The sequence below is a fragment of the Gouania willdenowi genome, chromosome 19, assembly GCF_900634775.1.
Source record: "Gouania willdenowi chromosome 19, fGouWil2.1, whole genome shotgun sequence".
NCBI lineage: Eukaryota > Metazoa > Chordata > Actinopteri > Blenniiformes > Gobiesocidae > Gouania > Gouania willdenowi.
In genome coordinates, this window is record NC_041062.1 from 2,087,505 (window position 1) to 2,101,484 (window position 13,980).

Here is a 13,980-nt window from a genome sequence, read left to right on the forward strand (position 1 = left end):
GTGTAGATGGGCCTTGGTGAGAGACAGGTGAAGGACCTGAAAGCCTTATCACGACTCCATTAGTGGATTTAGTGCTGCCCTCTGATCTGATGGTATCAGCGCCTCCGGGTACTAAGAGTGAACCAAACAAATGCTATCAGGCTACATGGGCCCAAAAGCAGGATGGCTATCTATTCATAAGGAGCCCAAAGCGCGCACACACACACACACACACACACACACACACACACACACACACACGTCAGAGCAGCACTACGTCATTCACACACAGGTATATAATCCAGCTCAGGAGGTTTCAGCGCACCTGAGAACTGACCTTCAGAAAGAAAAGGGCGAGAAAGAAAATGATGCAAGAAAAGAAAAGCGAGAGTGGGGTTGCAGCCATGGCAGCTTGTTACCAGAAGTTTGACCCTGCAGCTTACCTACAATACAACTACACTCCACCAAGGGCTGATTTTAGCAGAAAGGACAGCATCGTGCCCTGGAAACTGGCATGCCTGCACCGAGCATTCAATGAAGGTAAGAATATCAGGTGAACAAACACACAACAACTCAAACTTCTGGTTTCTGTGAATGTTAGTCAGGTGTGAACCCACCAGGTATGGACACAGGTCAGATAGTGGAGCCCAGAGTTCACAGTACACATGGTAACGCTGCTTAGATTTGGCGGTAAGGCTCTGTTCTGCGACCTTTCTGCCCTTCCCCCTCGCTCTTCCATGAGCAACGTGGAGAGGCATAAGCAGAGAGAGCGGTCAGCAAGAGCTGGGATGGGGATTTGCGGGCACAGCGTGCAGGAGTAGGCGTGTTGCCGTGGTTTAAATGCAGCGCTGAGACTTTAGGCTGCGTCTGAATATTCCCTCCTATCTCCTTTCCTATCCACTGTTCCTCGAAGTGTTTAAGTGGTGTCAGCCGTCAGATTATTACGTCACCTAGTGGAAGTGCGTCTGATTGTCAAAACAAACGTGATGGCCTTGTCCTAACTCCTTTTCTTAACCCTGTGATGTCATCCAAGGGTTAAGGAAAAGTGGATAGGAAAGGAGATAGGAGGGACTATTCGGACGCAGCCTAACTCTAACCAATGATCAGCTGGATGATTAACTGAACTGGGAGATTTGCTTCCAGGAAATGATTTTCAGAAAATTGTTGACTAAGTTTTTGTGTCAGGCACTTCATTTATTTGTTAAAAACATAAATAAGTGATTGATAATGAAACCTTGACCTGTTCTCTAGCGCCACCATCAGGACAAACTTTTGCATTTCATCCAATTTTTCTCAAATTTACCGATAACATTAATTATTGGTTGTGGTGATGATATGACCTTTGACCTTTCCTGCAGCGCCACCATCAGGTCAAACTTTCAGGTTTAGTGGATGTTGAAAATCTTTCATTCAAATATTTTCACATTGAAAAAATATCATCATGAAAAATCAATTTAACTATTATTTTTGAATGATAACATTGAATAAGGTCAAACTGACCCCAAGGATAATAGGAGGGTTAAATCCAAGTTAAAGGCGCTCTTTCATATGACTGAGAGGGAGAATTTTTTTAATCTCATTATTGTTGATTTAATGTTTTTACTGCTGATTTTAATGATCTTATTGATTTTTAAACTGTTAAATGTTTTCTATTGCTCTTTTTAATCATGTAAAGCACATTGAATTGCCTTGTGTATTAATGCACTATACAAATATGTTTGCCTTGCCTCAGTATCTTGTTTTTTGGAGCTCAAAACCTTTTAAAATCTACCTTTTCTGAGACTCAATTTCTTCTATTTTATTGTATTAGGTCTCTAGTTTTTTTTTAAGTACATTTTGGCTCCTCGCACTAATTTCAGGCTAAAATATTTGTGTTGTATTTGTTCTTGTTCTCCACCTCTCCTTAGGGGACGTGAGTGGGGAACTGCTGGTGGACATTGGGTCAGGTCCCACCCTGTACCAGGTGCTGAGTGGCTGTGAGGTTTTTAATAAAGTCATCCTGACAGATTTCTTGGAGCTAAACCGACAGGAACTTCATCGCTGGCTCCACAACAATGGAAGTTCTAGTCTGGACTGGACACCGTATTTACAGCACGTCTGCAAACTGGAGGGCCGTCGGTAGGATATTCATTGATTTTGTGGAACAATCGTGATTTTATAAAGAGGATATCCATTATTTTCCTTTTGCTATATAGGTTCCCAAAGTGGAGTACAAAAAATTGCCATAAGGGGTATGTGAATAAAACTTTAAAACATTGGAAACTAGAATATGAACAGACCTGCAGTCAGGAAACTCCATGTATTTCCACAGAATACATTACATTTCAGCAGTAGGGGGTACATGGGTTAGAATGTAAAGGTCTGAAGGGGTACGGGACTGGGACATGTTTGGGAAACAGTTAAGAAGATAAAAATAATTGACTTGAACCACAGAACTAAATGAAGTAAAAGATTGTTTTTGAGGTAACACTTTATTTGAAGTTTCTAGTAAGTCTGACATTACGTTGTCATTATCTGTCGTTAGCATGAATAATGTGTCATTAGTTAAATTATGACACCTTTGGAGCTACTGTATGTTGGCTCTGCCATTATTGCATGTCTGTAGTCTTGCACATTGTTTCTCAAATGGGGGTATGTGTACCCCTAGGGCTACGCGATGGCACAACAGGGGGTACTTGAGTGAGAGAGTGGAAAATCAACAAATAAAGTGTGACCCCAGGCATGAGATGACTGGAAATGATAAAAACTATAGAAATGAAACTTATCAGAAGCCACTAAACAGTGTTTTTCAACCTTGGGGTCGCCTGGAGTTAGGGGCTAATGACAGATGTCATGTCATAATATTGACAGCGTAATGTCAGCCTTTATGTATAAAACTTCAAGTAACGTGTCACCGCTTTTTGTTTAGTTTTTCAAAGCTTGATTTGAAAGTTCTGCTCTAATGTATCTTGTAGATCTTCTGCATGGACAGAGAAAGCTGCCAGGCTCCGCAGGGTGGTCACAGACATCCTTCACGTTGACGTGCACAGTCCTCAGCCCATGGCCCAAGATGCTCTCCCTTCAACTGGAGCAGACTGCCTGGTGTCCTGCTTCTGCCTGGAGAGCGTCAGCCCCGATTTGGCCGCCTTCAGTCGAGCCCTGGGCCACATCCGGAAGCTCCTGCGGCCCAGGGGCCACCTCCTGCTCATCGGGGCCCTGGGAGAGAGCTACTATTTTGGGGGTCCTGGGGTGAGGATCCCTGTGGTTCCCCTGGATGAGGCCCAGGTCTGTGCAAGCTTGAAGGAGAGCGGTTACACCCTGATCCGCCTGGAGGTTTACACCCTGCCACAGGATATGAGGGTGGGGGTGGATGATGTGACTGGAGTGTTCTTTGCAAAAGCAAAAAAGGACTGAGGAATGTAAGGAAAAAAGGAAAGAAATATTCTTAGATAACTAAATAAATATAAAATTATAATCTGAGGTAGATTGTTTAGGTAGGTAAAATGATTTTTGTGTGTGAAGTGGTTTCATTGATTTATTAAAGTGTGTTATTGTCCTTTTAATCTGGATTTACAGTAGAAATAAATGTGTGACCAATGTAATACATGTTCCTGATGGAAAATAAAAACCTTTACAGAATAAACTTGAGCATGTAATGAGACACATTGAACACTGAGTGGCGCTACTTTCCTATTTCACAATCAAGGACAGGAATTCTTGCTTGTATTTACTCTTTGTGGTTTATTTAAATAAAGAAAAAATAATCAAACGACATGGTTTTCTAGGTTAAGATGTATTCAAATGAATAAGGTTTACTTATAACTTATAACAATAAATAAAAGTATACATCATGCAATAAATTAATAAAGTGCACAGAAACGTAAATCCACCATCAGGCTGCTGTAACACTTTTATTAGTTCCCAGTGTGACAATAAGCATGCTCAACATAGTAAATAAAAACTAACAGATTATTGTGATGATTGGATGGATTATTCTCATAAAATCCTGTCAATAGTTGCTTAATTCACTCATAGTCTGTAATCATTGGCATCAAAATCGCTTTGATTTTGGATACAAATGAGACAAAGGTGAGAAAATGATTACAAAACACTATTTAATTTGTTCAATCTTCATAAACCATAATTTAATCATCAATCTCAAATATTTTATACAGTATCTATGTGTCAGTAAACAGCAAAAAGTAATTCAAACTGAGTCCATTAACTTATATTCCTGTATATGTGTGATATTGTGTATTATAGTGCCTTTGATATGTTTAATAATACATTTATATGTTAAACAATATTCATTACAAAAGCTTTGTACCCCAGAAAAACATCAGCTTATATCAATAAAACAGCATAGATATGAATGAAGCATCTAAACTAAAAAAAAACACACGTTTAATGATTTTTCATATCCCTATTAAATCTGGCTTTCCTTATTCAACACGTTCATTTTTAAAACGTATGCTCTACTGTAGAAAAAAAAAAAAGCCAAAACAATTTTAAAATGTTTAAAAAAGAAAAAAAACAAGATTTATTCAAAACTGACATTTTAAACCCACAAATTTTAAGAAATATAGAGTTTTATGATTTTTTACAGAACGTTTTTTTTTTTATTTATTTATTTTAATTATTTAGAGGCTGTACAAAATAAAATATGTTTCTATTGTTTTCTTTTTCTTTTGTGAACAGAGACTCAATTTAAAAAATAAAAAATTAAAAACAAGCATTTTTTGGTGTTTGTTTTTTGCACTGCGTACAATACAGTACAGTACAGTATGTTTCCTGTGTCCTCATCAGACCATTACTTGTGTCCCCGGTGTGGACGCAATATTCCTTCAATGAGCATTATTATACTTACTCAGCTTTTCTACATTTCCACTCTTTTGTTGCATGCATGGTCGCCCACAAATGACCAAAATACACATACTTATAGTACACCCCTACATGCACACACACATGTTGTGCCGGTCTGTCTTGAACCCCTTTAATGAAGAAACTCTTCTCTTTGGTCATTCTCCCTTTTCTTCCACCTCTTCATGAGCTTCTTCGTTGTCATTGTGATGACGAAGAGATGTGGATGAATTTTCATCTCTTTCATCTGCACACATGATGCCGCTTAATAAACATAGAGAATAAATTGACCAGATAAGACGTGGCTAATATCCGACCCACCAGTAGCTGTAGTCGTGCCCTGCATTTCCTTCACAGGTTGTTGTCGTTCTTCTTCCCCTGAGAAGGAATCTTCTCCATCCACAGACGTCATGTCCAGAGAAGCAAAGTGGGCCTGAGCCATCCTCTGAACAGCTACAAACACAGATCATGACCACCCCAACATATTTCACCTAAATCATAAATTATACCACGTCACGTTTGAGATTCATGCCAAGGGTGGGCAAAAGAAAAAATAGAATTAAATATATAGACTGTCTCGAGATTCACGCCAACCACAATATGTGTAACATATACAATAATGCAAAAATGAGTAGTAACATAATTGATAATATTAACTACTAAAAGTTGCGTCGACGCATCATTTCATTTTGTAAATTCATGATAAAATCAGACTAGTGCCATTTTTGCCGCAGTACCATGCAGTGTCGCTTCACCATTTATGTTGTGAAGAAGAAATGCGCAACAGAAAAAGAACCAACCTAAAGTCTCAAAAGTTTATACTAAGGCCGAATAGTCCCTCCTATCTCCTTTCCTATCCACTTTTCCTAAACCCCCGTGGATGATGTAACAGGGTTAAGGAAAGGTGTTAGGAGAGGAGTTAGGAAAAGTCTATCACATTTGTTTTGATAATCAAACGCACTTCCACTAGGTGGCGTAATAATCCGACGGCCGCGAAAGTTAGTGACGTCTGCCGTAGTGAAGAACTACTAATTTCTGAAAATTGAGAATGGTTGCTCACACTCACCTTCACTAATATGAATTATGTTGAATAAAACATAATGTGGCTAAAACTGTCATATAATAAGATATGGCTTTTAGATTATTTAAAGTTGTCATATTACATATTATTGCATTGGTAACTTACATGATCTCCTTCACTTGTCGGTCAGTTTCCATAAGCGCTCGGGTGCGTGTCCCTTTAAATGTTGTCGCATCAAGAAATTGTGGGTCATCATTATCTCATCTCCTTTGATAAAGGATGCATCACTGTTTCCTAGGCTGAAGGAAGTTATAAAGGAAGCATTGAGCCTCCTTTCCTTAGTTTAAAGAGAACTCAGATGCTCTTTATCATGGCCACCACTTAAACACTTCTGGGGCTAAGAGAACAGTGGATAGGAAAGGAGATAGGAGGGACTAATCAGAGAAAAGGTTGTAGGTTTGAACACCTTATTTTAGAGATAGTTTGTGCAGAGTTTGCATGTTCTCTTAAAGCAGAGGTTCTCAATTTGTGATCGGGACCCAACCTGTTTTTGTATGTTTTTGCCTGGGTCAAGAAAACTGCTTTTGTCCTTTTATTTTGAAGGGGAATATAATTTTGCAGTGTTGTCAGAACTTAATAGGAAATAGGTATAAAACCTTCTGTTGGTGTGCGTTTGGGTTCTGGGCTCCTGTTGAGCTTTTTCCTTGTGTGCACTGAGGTGTTGTGGCTGCATGCACATGTGCGAGGTTGGCCAAATTGCAGTTGTGTGTCCATCCGATAATCCAGGATGATCCAGAAGCCCACAGCTGTCTCTTCTCCTAATCTCACCACATACACGCACACGCAAGCACGCAAGCACGCACACACGCACACAAACTCAAAGGTTTTTGGAAACTAATACAGGCCATGTGAGCACAGACCATCCAATCATATGAGGTTGTCCTCTGATTAACAACAACAACAGAAAAATGTACTGTATGTAATGTAACTGAGTAAATTATTCAGTGTGTTTCTACCTTTGAGGGAAGGCGGCTGGTAAGACGTCATGTGAACCAGCTTGGCTTTCAAGGCTGTGTTGTCTCGGAGAACACGCTGTGGAGGAACAACACACAGTTCATAATCTGTGAGTCAGAACTGAAATCTATGACCTTTGCTTTGAAATGTGCAGAAAACAGCAACAAAACATCAAAATACGCCAAGGTTATAGGATTTATTTCCAAATCACAACAAACACAAATACACACTTAAATGTATGCCAAAAGTATTTATTCCTTAAACCTAATGTATAAAAGACAATGAGAGGCAGGTCTGTGAAAGCAGGAAGTCATTTAAGCCATGCAGGACAGTTTCCCTCCAGGAACTCTTTCACTACAACAGCCTTTAAAGCAAAGCAGACATAGGCAACTGGTGGCCCAGGGGGCCACATGTGGCCCTCGGTCTAATTTTCTGCGGCCCCTAAAGTAAATATACAAAATGACAGAAAAATACACAAAACAAGAGCAAGAATACATTAAAAAAATACAAAGAATTACAACATTGCAGGGAAATACAGTAAAAGACAAGAGAAAAACACAGAGAATACTTCAAAAACACACAAAACTACTACAAAAATAACAACAGTGATTACTCAGAAAACGTTAAATGGCAACTCAAATGAACAATATGACTCCAAAAACAGAAAAACACACAAAATTGCTATAAAAATGTTTATTCTAAATTCTGACATGATTGTGGCCCTGCTGTAGTAAATAATGTACCTCTGCTTTAAAGGCTGTTGATTTATTTGTGGTGGAAACTTTATTTCAAAGCTTCACTGGGAGTTTTAATATTCCTTTAGATTTTTAACATGTACCTGATGTGAGGTTCCGTCTTCCTCTGGTGAGGGCGGGTCAGTCAGTCTGAATAACGTGGCAGGTGTCGGCCTCCGGCGTCGAATCTTAACAGAGAAACAAACAGATGTTGAAGTATTAATATTTTCATGTGACAAGAAGCTTTTGCCCAAAAACCAAATCATCTAAGAACTATGTTTAAGTCAAATGAGAAGATGGCTGTTTTTTGATGTCATATCGGCACATTTGGATTATATCTTCAACAGATGGATTTCTTTTTATTTTTTTATCAGTATTGCTCGGTTTTACTACAATCTCTTCTTTTTTTTTTCATGTCAATCATCAGACGGATTCTCCGTCACTAGCTTTGGAATCAATTTGTGAAGCAGTGTGAGTCACAGCAGCGTTCAGTTACACAACAGATGATAACATATCATCTATTTCTAAATCAGTTTCACCTCCATGATAGGCTGCTGTTACAGAACAGAAAGGAGAAGAATAAAGTCTCCCAAAAAGAAAGAGTTAGATATTCATTCAGTCGCTAATTTATATCATTACACACAAATTCAAAGGTATGATAATAATAATAACTAGGCAAGACCTGTATTCACAAGGCAAATACGTATTTGGCAATTGAAAATTGAAACAACTTGGCAGAAATGACAGTTATTTTTACTAATGACATTGAAAGTAATAATGCAGGAAAAACAGAAGAATGACCTTGACCTTAAATATAACCTTGAGCGTAGGTCAAGGTCACACATTGAAAGAAAATGTTGTTCAATGGTACCAGTCTGAGCACTGGATATCAATTTGTGGCCAAGTTATAGGGAAAAAGTTGTTTCTTTGTGACGTCAGAAACTTTGACCCCTACTGATCTTTTGAAACTTGTACAATAAATATTGGTAGAGATATGGAAAACTTTGTTTTTTGACACTTGACGCAACCTTGACTCTCGACCTTGACATTTTGGCTCCAAAAAAGGTCGACTGTACATCCTTGACATTGCCCCTATGAGATGACATACTGTACGTGTCATTAGTGCTGCATTAATAGCCTAGGATAAATAATAAGAACTCTTACGAAAACAGTAATCATATTAATCACAAGCATAATAATCATAATAATCATAATATGCTTGAATAAAGAATTTAATATGCATTTAAGATCAAATCTAGCAAAAAAAAAATACAATATTAGTAAAATTGTCTTTGTTATTCTATAAATAATACATAACGTTATTGCCATGTTCTCTTTTTAACCACTAAAGCAGTGGGAACGTTACCAGGAACAAGACGAGCAGAACCAATGAAAACAAACCGTGTAGGCTTGAAATGTGTGGGCATTTCCAGTGTGTGGAGGAGCTGAAGGCTTCTGCTTCTCCTCTTGGCTGCTGGAATTCTACATAGGCCTGTATACTCATCATCACTCATACACTACATCTTTATCAGGGAACAACACATTTAAATATGAGTAGTATTTTTTTTTTAATGTGTTAACAACAAACTCAGCACGCAAACACCTCTACGGACAAATGTGTGGGAGTTAAAGGGCCAACCAACAACGCTGTGCACATAGCAACCATTTCAGACGTTATTCTAGCATGAAGGTCAAGAACCTGTGGAGAACACTGTATTTCAAACAAGTCCTTTCTGTAAATGTCACAAATGAGTGTAAATACAAGCAGCAGCTCAGTGTGACAATAGTGTATGATGATTTTATTGGATTGATATTTATTCAAGTTTGTGTTGCTATTTACTGTATACATTAGAGCTGGGTAACATATCATGATTAAAGGTATATCAAGTTTTCTATTTTTGCGATACAGAAAATTACAATATCGCCTATATCGAGATGTATCTATATTTTTTGATCCATACAATCATATAGTACAAATCACATCATACAAGTATTTGATATTATTCATCGAGTACAGTCAAACTGTGTCCTTATTTACAATGTTTCCATATTTCTGAGATATATATATATTTTTATAGCTTATTTTGTATTAAAATCTATGCTTTTCCTACTTCTCAGAACAGCACGAAAAGCAGACACACTACAGAATTCACTCACATGTGCTGTCTCAGAGAAAAGGCCAAAAGTGGAACATATTGTGCAGCTGTTTGTGAATAAATGCATTTTTAATCAGCAAATTTAACCCAGAATTGTCTTTTATTGAGTTAAAAAGAAAAACATTGAGATTAAAATCGTACATCGCCATTTTGAGAAAAAAAAAACGAGATATGAGTTTTGGTCCGTATCGCCCAGCCCTAGTAAAAATATTATTTTGCCTTTTATTGTAGACGTAAAGGTGGGACAAAATACAAAAAAGTCCAACTAGCATAACCACTGATGGATCACAGTTAGCTTGTTAGCCTGCTAGCCAGTGGGATTATAGGTTTGACACTAAGTTAATAAATTATAGATATTTAACTACATTTTGAGGAAGATTGTATAGTGATGACAACCGAAGACCACTGGGTGAATTTAGCGGTCTGAGAGTGAAGCCTGGACCCAACAGATGAGACTCGGTCGGCCATATTGCTACTGTATATATAAGGAAGTCAACGCTGGCTGTCATGACACAGATTGTTGCGTACGGAACTACACAGCTGATGCTGACTCGTCACGGTACCAATGTTGACGTCTGTCCACTGACACCAACAACCAGTGTGTGAGTATCAGAAGTAGACTGTTTAGGATAAACTCACATTTACATCACAATAAAACATTTGGATGCAATATTCAATTAGACGAGTGGATTCGACCTCCTAAACCAGATCTAAGTCTCAGTGACTAAAATGTGCTGACTAAGTAACTAAGTAATGATTTGATATGCACTCACAGAGGGATGTTTTATGATGAAATGATATTTTCACCTTGCTAGCACCACACAGTGACAGCATTAATCCCACAGTGTGCTCATAGAGTATATAATCCTTTACGTTTCCAATGAATCTTTTCCGACTACAATTACAATTCAAACTCTAACTGCGAAGTCTGGGAGAAATATAATCCTGAGGACAAGTGGGTGTGTGTAATGATTCCTGGGGTTTACCAAGTACTTTATACTTCTTATTAAGATATAACCTCCCCATGCCAATCTTTCATAGAAAATTACATATATATATAAGTTGTCTTCCTTATGAAAATATAAAAAATGTAGTCAAAGAACTTTATTATTACTGTTCTGAAATGTGTGAGGACATTTTTTCATGACTTTTGAAGAATAGTCACACTTTCTGTGCTATGTCTTTAAAATTTGTTGCAATTGTTGTATTTTTTGGCTCTTCCATGTGCTGAGGTGTTTTCACTGTGACCCCTCACTAAAGGAGCATAGTTTAGGACCTGCCTTTTCCCCTCTTCTTACCTCCTGTTTTCCACTTCTCATCTAAGACATACGAGGCGCTGCCTTGTGGATTATGACCCACAATACTCCCACTCCCGTACTCTCATGTTATGTGTTTGTTTTTTCATGTTTTCTTGGACGGGATGAAACTGAAGTCAAATTTCCCCTCGGGGATGAATAAAGTATTCTGACTCTGAATCTGAATTTCTACCTTTTTCAATAAAAGTTACATTTTTGTATCCATTTTGTTAAAAATGTGTTTCAATGGTGGGTTGTTTGATGTTCATATTCAAGAAAAATCCTGGATAATTGTATCCTCAAGTTATTGCTGAGGTTTTCTGTCCTTAAAACTTCCTCTTAATTTCTCACTTTTATTACTATTTAGCTCAAGATCAATATGTAAGTATCGAGCTCACAGGAGTTTTCAATGACCAAACGCAGCTGTCAGTGGTCGTGATAGAGAAGAGAAGATGTGTTACAAGGGGGAAGTATTTGTGTTTGCCAAGTATAAAGTTTGATGAAAGGATTTTAATGATTTATGAAATGAAAATATCTTGGATAATTTAATTCTCCCAACTTTGTGGGAGTTGTCTGGTTTATGTCTCCTTCCTGTTCCAAAATGACTGATCACCAGTGTAAGAAATGTACACGGTTCAGGTGTTTAAAGCAGGAACGTGAATGGGCTATACACAAATCTCAATCTGATAGAATAACTTTGGGATTAATGAAAATGTCAGGTTGCGTGTGAGGCCTTCTCATCCACCATCAGTGCCTGGACCAACAAATCTGCTATTAGAAGAGTTGTTGAATGATCTGTTAAGTGTTAAAGTTCTGTTCAAACCCAGCATTATAAAGGATGTGAGTGTGGATAAATGTAAACCTTTTTTGAATAAAATTTGGATGATTTCAGGAGATATTTTCATATGTAAACAGGAGGGATGTCGGTGCTGGGTGAAGGCAGATGTCCTTTTATAGATAGATAGAATACAACAGGTGTTTTATGTCAACAATACATTGAATTCAAAAGGCATTTTCTATTCACCTTTCCACTTTTAACACCAGCTGAGTGGAAAGTATTCTTCCCATTGGATCACGCTAAAGGGATAAAGAGTCATTTTGCTTTAAAATTGGTTTTATAATCTGCAGCTCAGACAGTCTCCAAAAAACCTGCCACTCATGTCCAGAGGAAAGAGACTAAAGTACACTTGGTATGTGTTTATCTTTTGCACTACATGAAGTATAAATACTGTTGTCTTTTCATGTGGTTTCCATGCTTTGGGTTTCCTTTGAAATGTTTCTATTAATACAGTTAAAGTGTTGTTGACACACATTGGAAATTCGTACTCTTTGCTTAGTGCAGGGGTGTCAAACTCACTTTAGTTCAGGGGACAAATAAGGACAAGTTTGACCTCAAGTGGGCCGCAGAGGTTGAGAATCAAACAATTACAACATAAGTGCTACTTTGCATTTGTATAAATTATATATAACAACAATATTATTTCCATTTTGTCAAATGATTTGAGGATCGAGCAGGATTTTGGAAAAACTATGTTTTCTAGATCTAGATCTCCACACACATAAGGAAAGTTGGAGTCAGGTCATCAGATGACTTTAGCAGAACAATAAGAAACAGTTCATTAAAGGCATTGATTGGGTGAGAGAAGAACAGTAACCTGCTGACCCAGGTATGACCTCATCCCATTCAAACATTAGAATAAATGACACCCTCTGGTTCTTCTCACCATCTCCACCTGTCTGGGATCCAGCTGGGAGGGCACAGAGGAAGGCACGGAGAACTGGATCTTCTTCCTGGGGTCCTCATGGTCCGCCTCCTGCTCCATCACCTCCAGCTCAAAGCGTCACCTCTGCGGCCAAGAGCAAAAAGAGGAAGAAAAGATCTGGTCCCTAGTTTATGTTGATGTTGATGGGATTCCCTGAAGTTTAAACATGCAAATAATAAATGTTCTATCTGTGTATATCAAAACAGCGTAAATAACTGTGTGGTCAGAGCCATTTTCCTCACGCACAGATGCTGTGGAGCATGTAGAGCTGTTTGACAGATCTGTCTCTCCCTCCTCTCCTCCCTCACATAGTTGGTGTCTCGCTCATGCTGCGTTCACTGACCTCTTGTGGGAGACGAATAAATGCAAGGACGACTGTTATAAAAAATTAAGTGACAAAAAAAAAAAAAAAAATCCAGACCACACACACACAATATATATATATATATATTATAAATTGTATTTTATATTGTATAATATTAGACTTTTTAAAAAAAAATCATAGGAATGAAGGAAGGGGAGAAATTGGTATAGTCTGACATTCTGGTATTATTATTATTTATTTATTTATTTATTTATTTATTTATTTTTTACATAACAAAAAAATCACAAGAATGCATGCCATTTAGCAACAATCCAGGGCACAAAAGAAATCCAAGATTTAACATTTCATTTTATATTCTATATTATTAGATTTTTTAAAATCAAAGGATTCGAGAGAGGAGAAAAAAATGGGGTGTATTGTGACATTCTGGGTGTCTTGATATTATTATTATTATTATTATTATTATTATTATTATTATTATTATTATTATTATTATTATTATTATGTATTTATTTTTGCATAACAAAAAAACAATGAAATACAAGAATGCATACCATTAAGCAACAAACCTAAATATGACATTTGGTTTCCATTCATTGAAGCAAGTTACTCTTTAATAGAAACATCAATATCATCTGGAAATTCTAATGAAGTAAATCATTATTCATTAAATTCACTTGTCAGAATATCGTCTGGACATGAACTGAATGTAAAGTTTACATTATCAGGAACAAGGGAATAAATACCAATAACTTAAACAAAAATACATTTTAATAATTTAAGATTAGCCTCATAATAACCTATTTTTGTGCAGTCTATGCACTCCTGTTTGTTACATTGTATGAGCAGCATAT

General features: G+C 37.4%; 2 protein-coding genes across 3 annotated transcripts; one reads left to right on the forward strand and one right to left on the reverse strand.

Moving 5' to 3' along the window:
• The first annotated feature begins 317 nt into the window (after window positions 1–317).
• Window positions 318–3,540, forward strand: pnmt (phenylethanolamine N-methyltransferase). Its single transcript, XM_028476740.1, has 3 exons — window positions 318–519; window positions 1,887–2,097; window positions 2,934–3,540. The coding sequence occupies exons 1-3, from the start codon at window positions 345–347 to the stop codon at window positions 3,370–3,372; spliced, it is 825 nt and encodes a 274-aa protein (XP_028332541.1). The 5' UTR covers window positions 318–344; the 3' UTR covers window positions 3,373–3,540.
• A 673-nt stretch (window positions 3,541–4,213) lies between these two features.
• Window positions 4,214–13,140, reverse strand: LOC114481707 (protein phosphatase 1 regulatory subunit 1B-like). 2 transcript variants are annotated; one of them, XM_028476702.1, is made up of 6 exons: window positions 13,048–13,140; window positions 12,763–12,885; window positions 7,692–7,775; window positions 6,856–6,931; window positions 5,140–5,271; window positions 4,214–5,065 (listed from the first exon to the last, which is right to left on the reverse strand). In XM_028476702.1, the coding sequence occupies exons 2-6, from the start codon at window positions 12,859–12,861 to the stop codon at window positions 4,977–4,979; spliced, it is 480 nt and encodes a 159-aa protein (XP_028332503.1). In that variant the 5' UTR covers window positions 12,862–12,885; window positions 13,048–13,140; the 3' UTR covers window positions 4,214–4,976. The 2 variants fall into 2 exon arrangements, with proteins under 2 accessions (XP_028332503.1, XP_028332502.1); XM_028476701.1 differs by having other exon boundaries at window positions 4,218–5,065; window positions 12,763–13,096.
• Between the last annotated feature and the right edge of the window lie 840 nt (window positions 13,141–13,980).

Bases quoted from the DNA above. Each gene is read 5' to 3' on its own strand.
- LOC114481707 (XM_028476702.1), bottom strand. From the start codon at position 12,861: ATGGAGCAGGAGGCGGACCATGAGGACCCCAGGAAGAAGATCCAGTTC. The intron at 7,776-12,762 runs GTGAGAAGAACC...TTCTCTGTTAAG, and splicing joins ATCCCAGACAGGTGGAGATG to ATTCGACGCCGGAGGCCGAC. The intron at 5,066-5,139 runs GTGGGTCGGATA...TCATGTGTGCAG, and splicing joins GGGCACGACTACAGCTACTG to ATGAAAGAGATGAAAATTCA.
- pnmt (XM_028476740.1), top strand. From the start codon at position 345: ATGATGCAAGAAAAGAAAAGCGAGAGTGGGGTTGCAGCCATGGCAGCT. The intron at 520-1,886 runs GTAAGAATATCA...ACCTCTCCTTAG, and splicing joins GCACCGAGCATTCAATGAAG to GGGACGTGAGTGGGGAACTG. The intron at 2,098-2,933 runs GTAGGATATTCA...TGTATCTTGTAG, and splicing joins TGCAAACTGGAGGGCCGTCG to ATCTTCTGCATGGACAGAGA.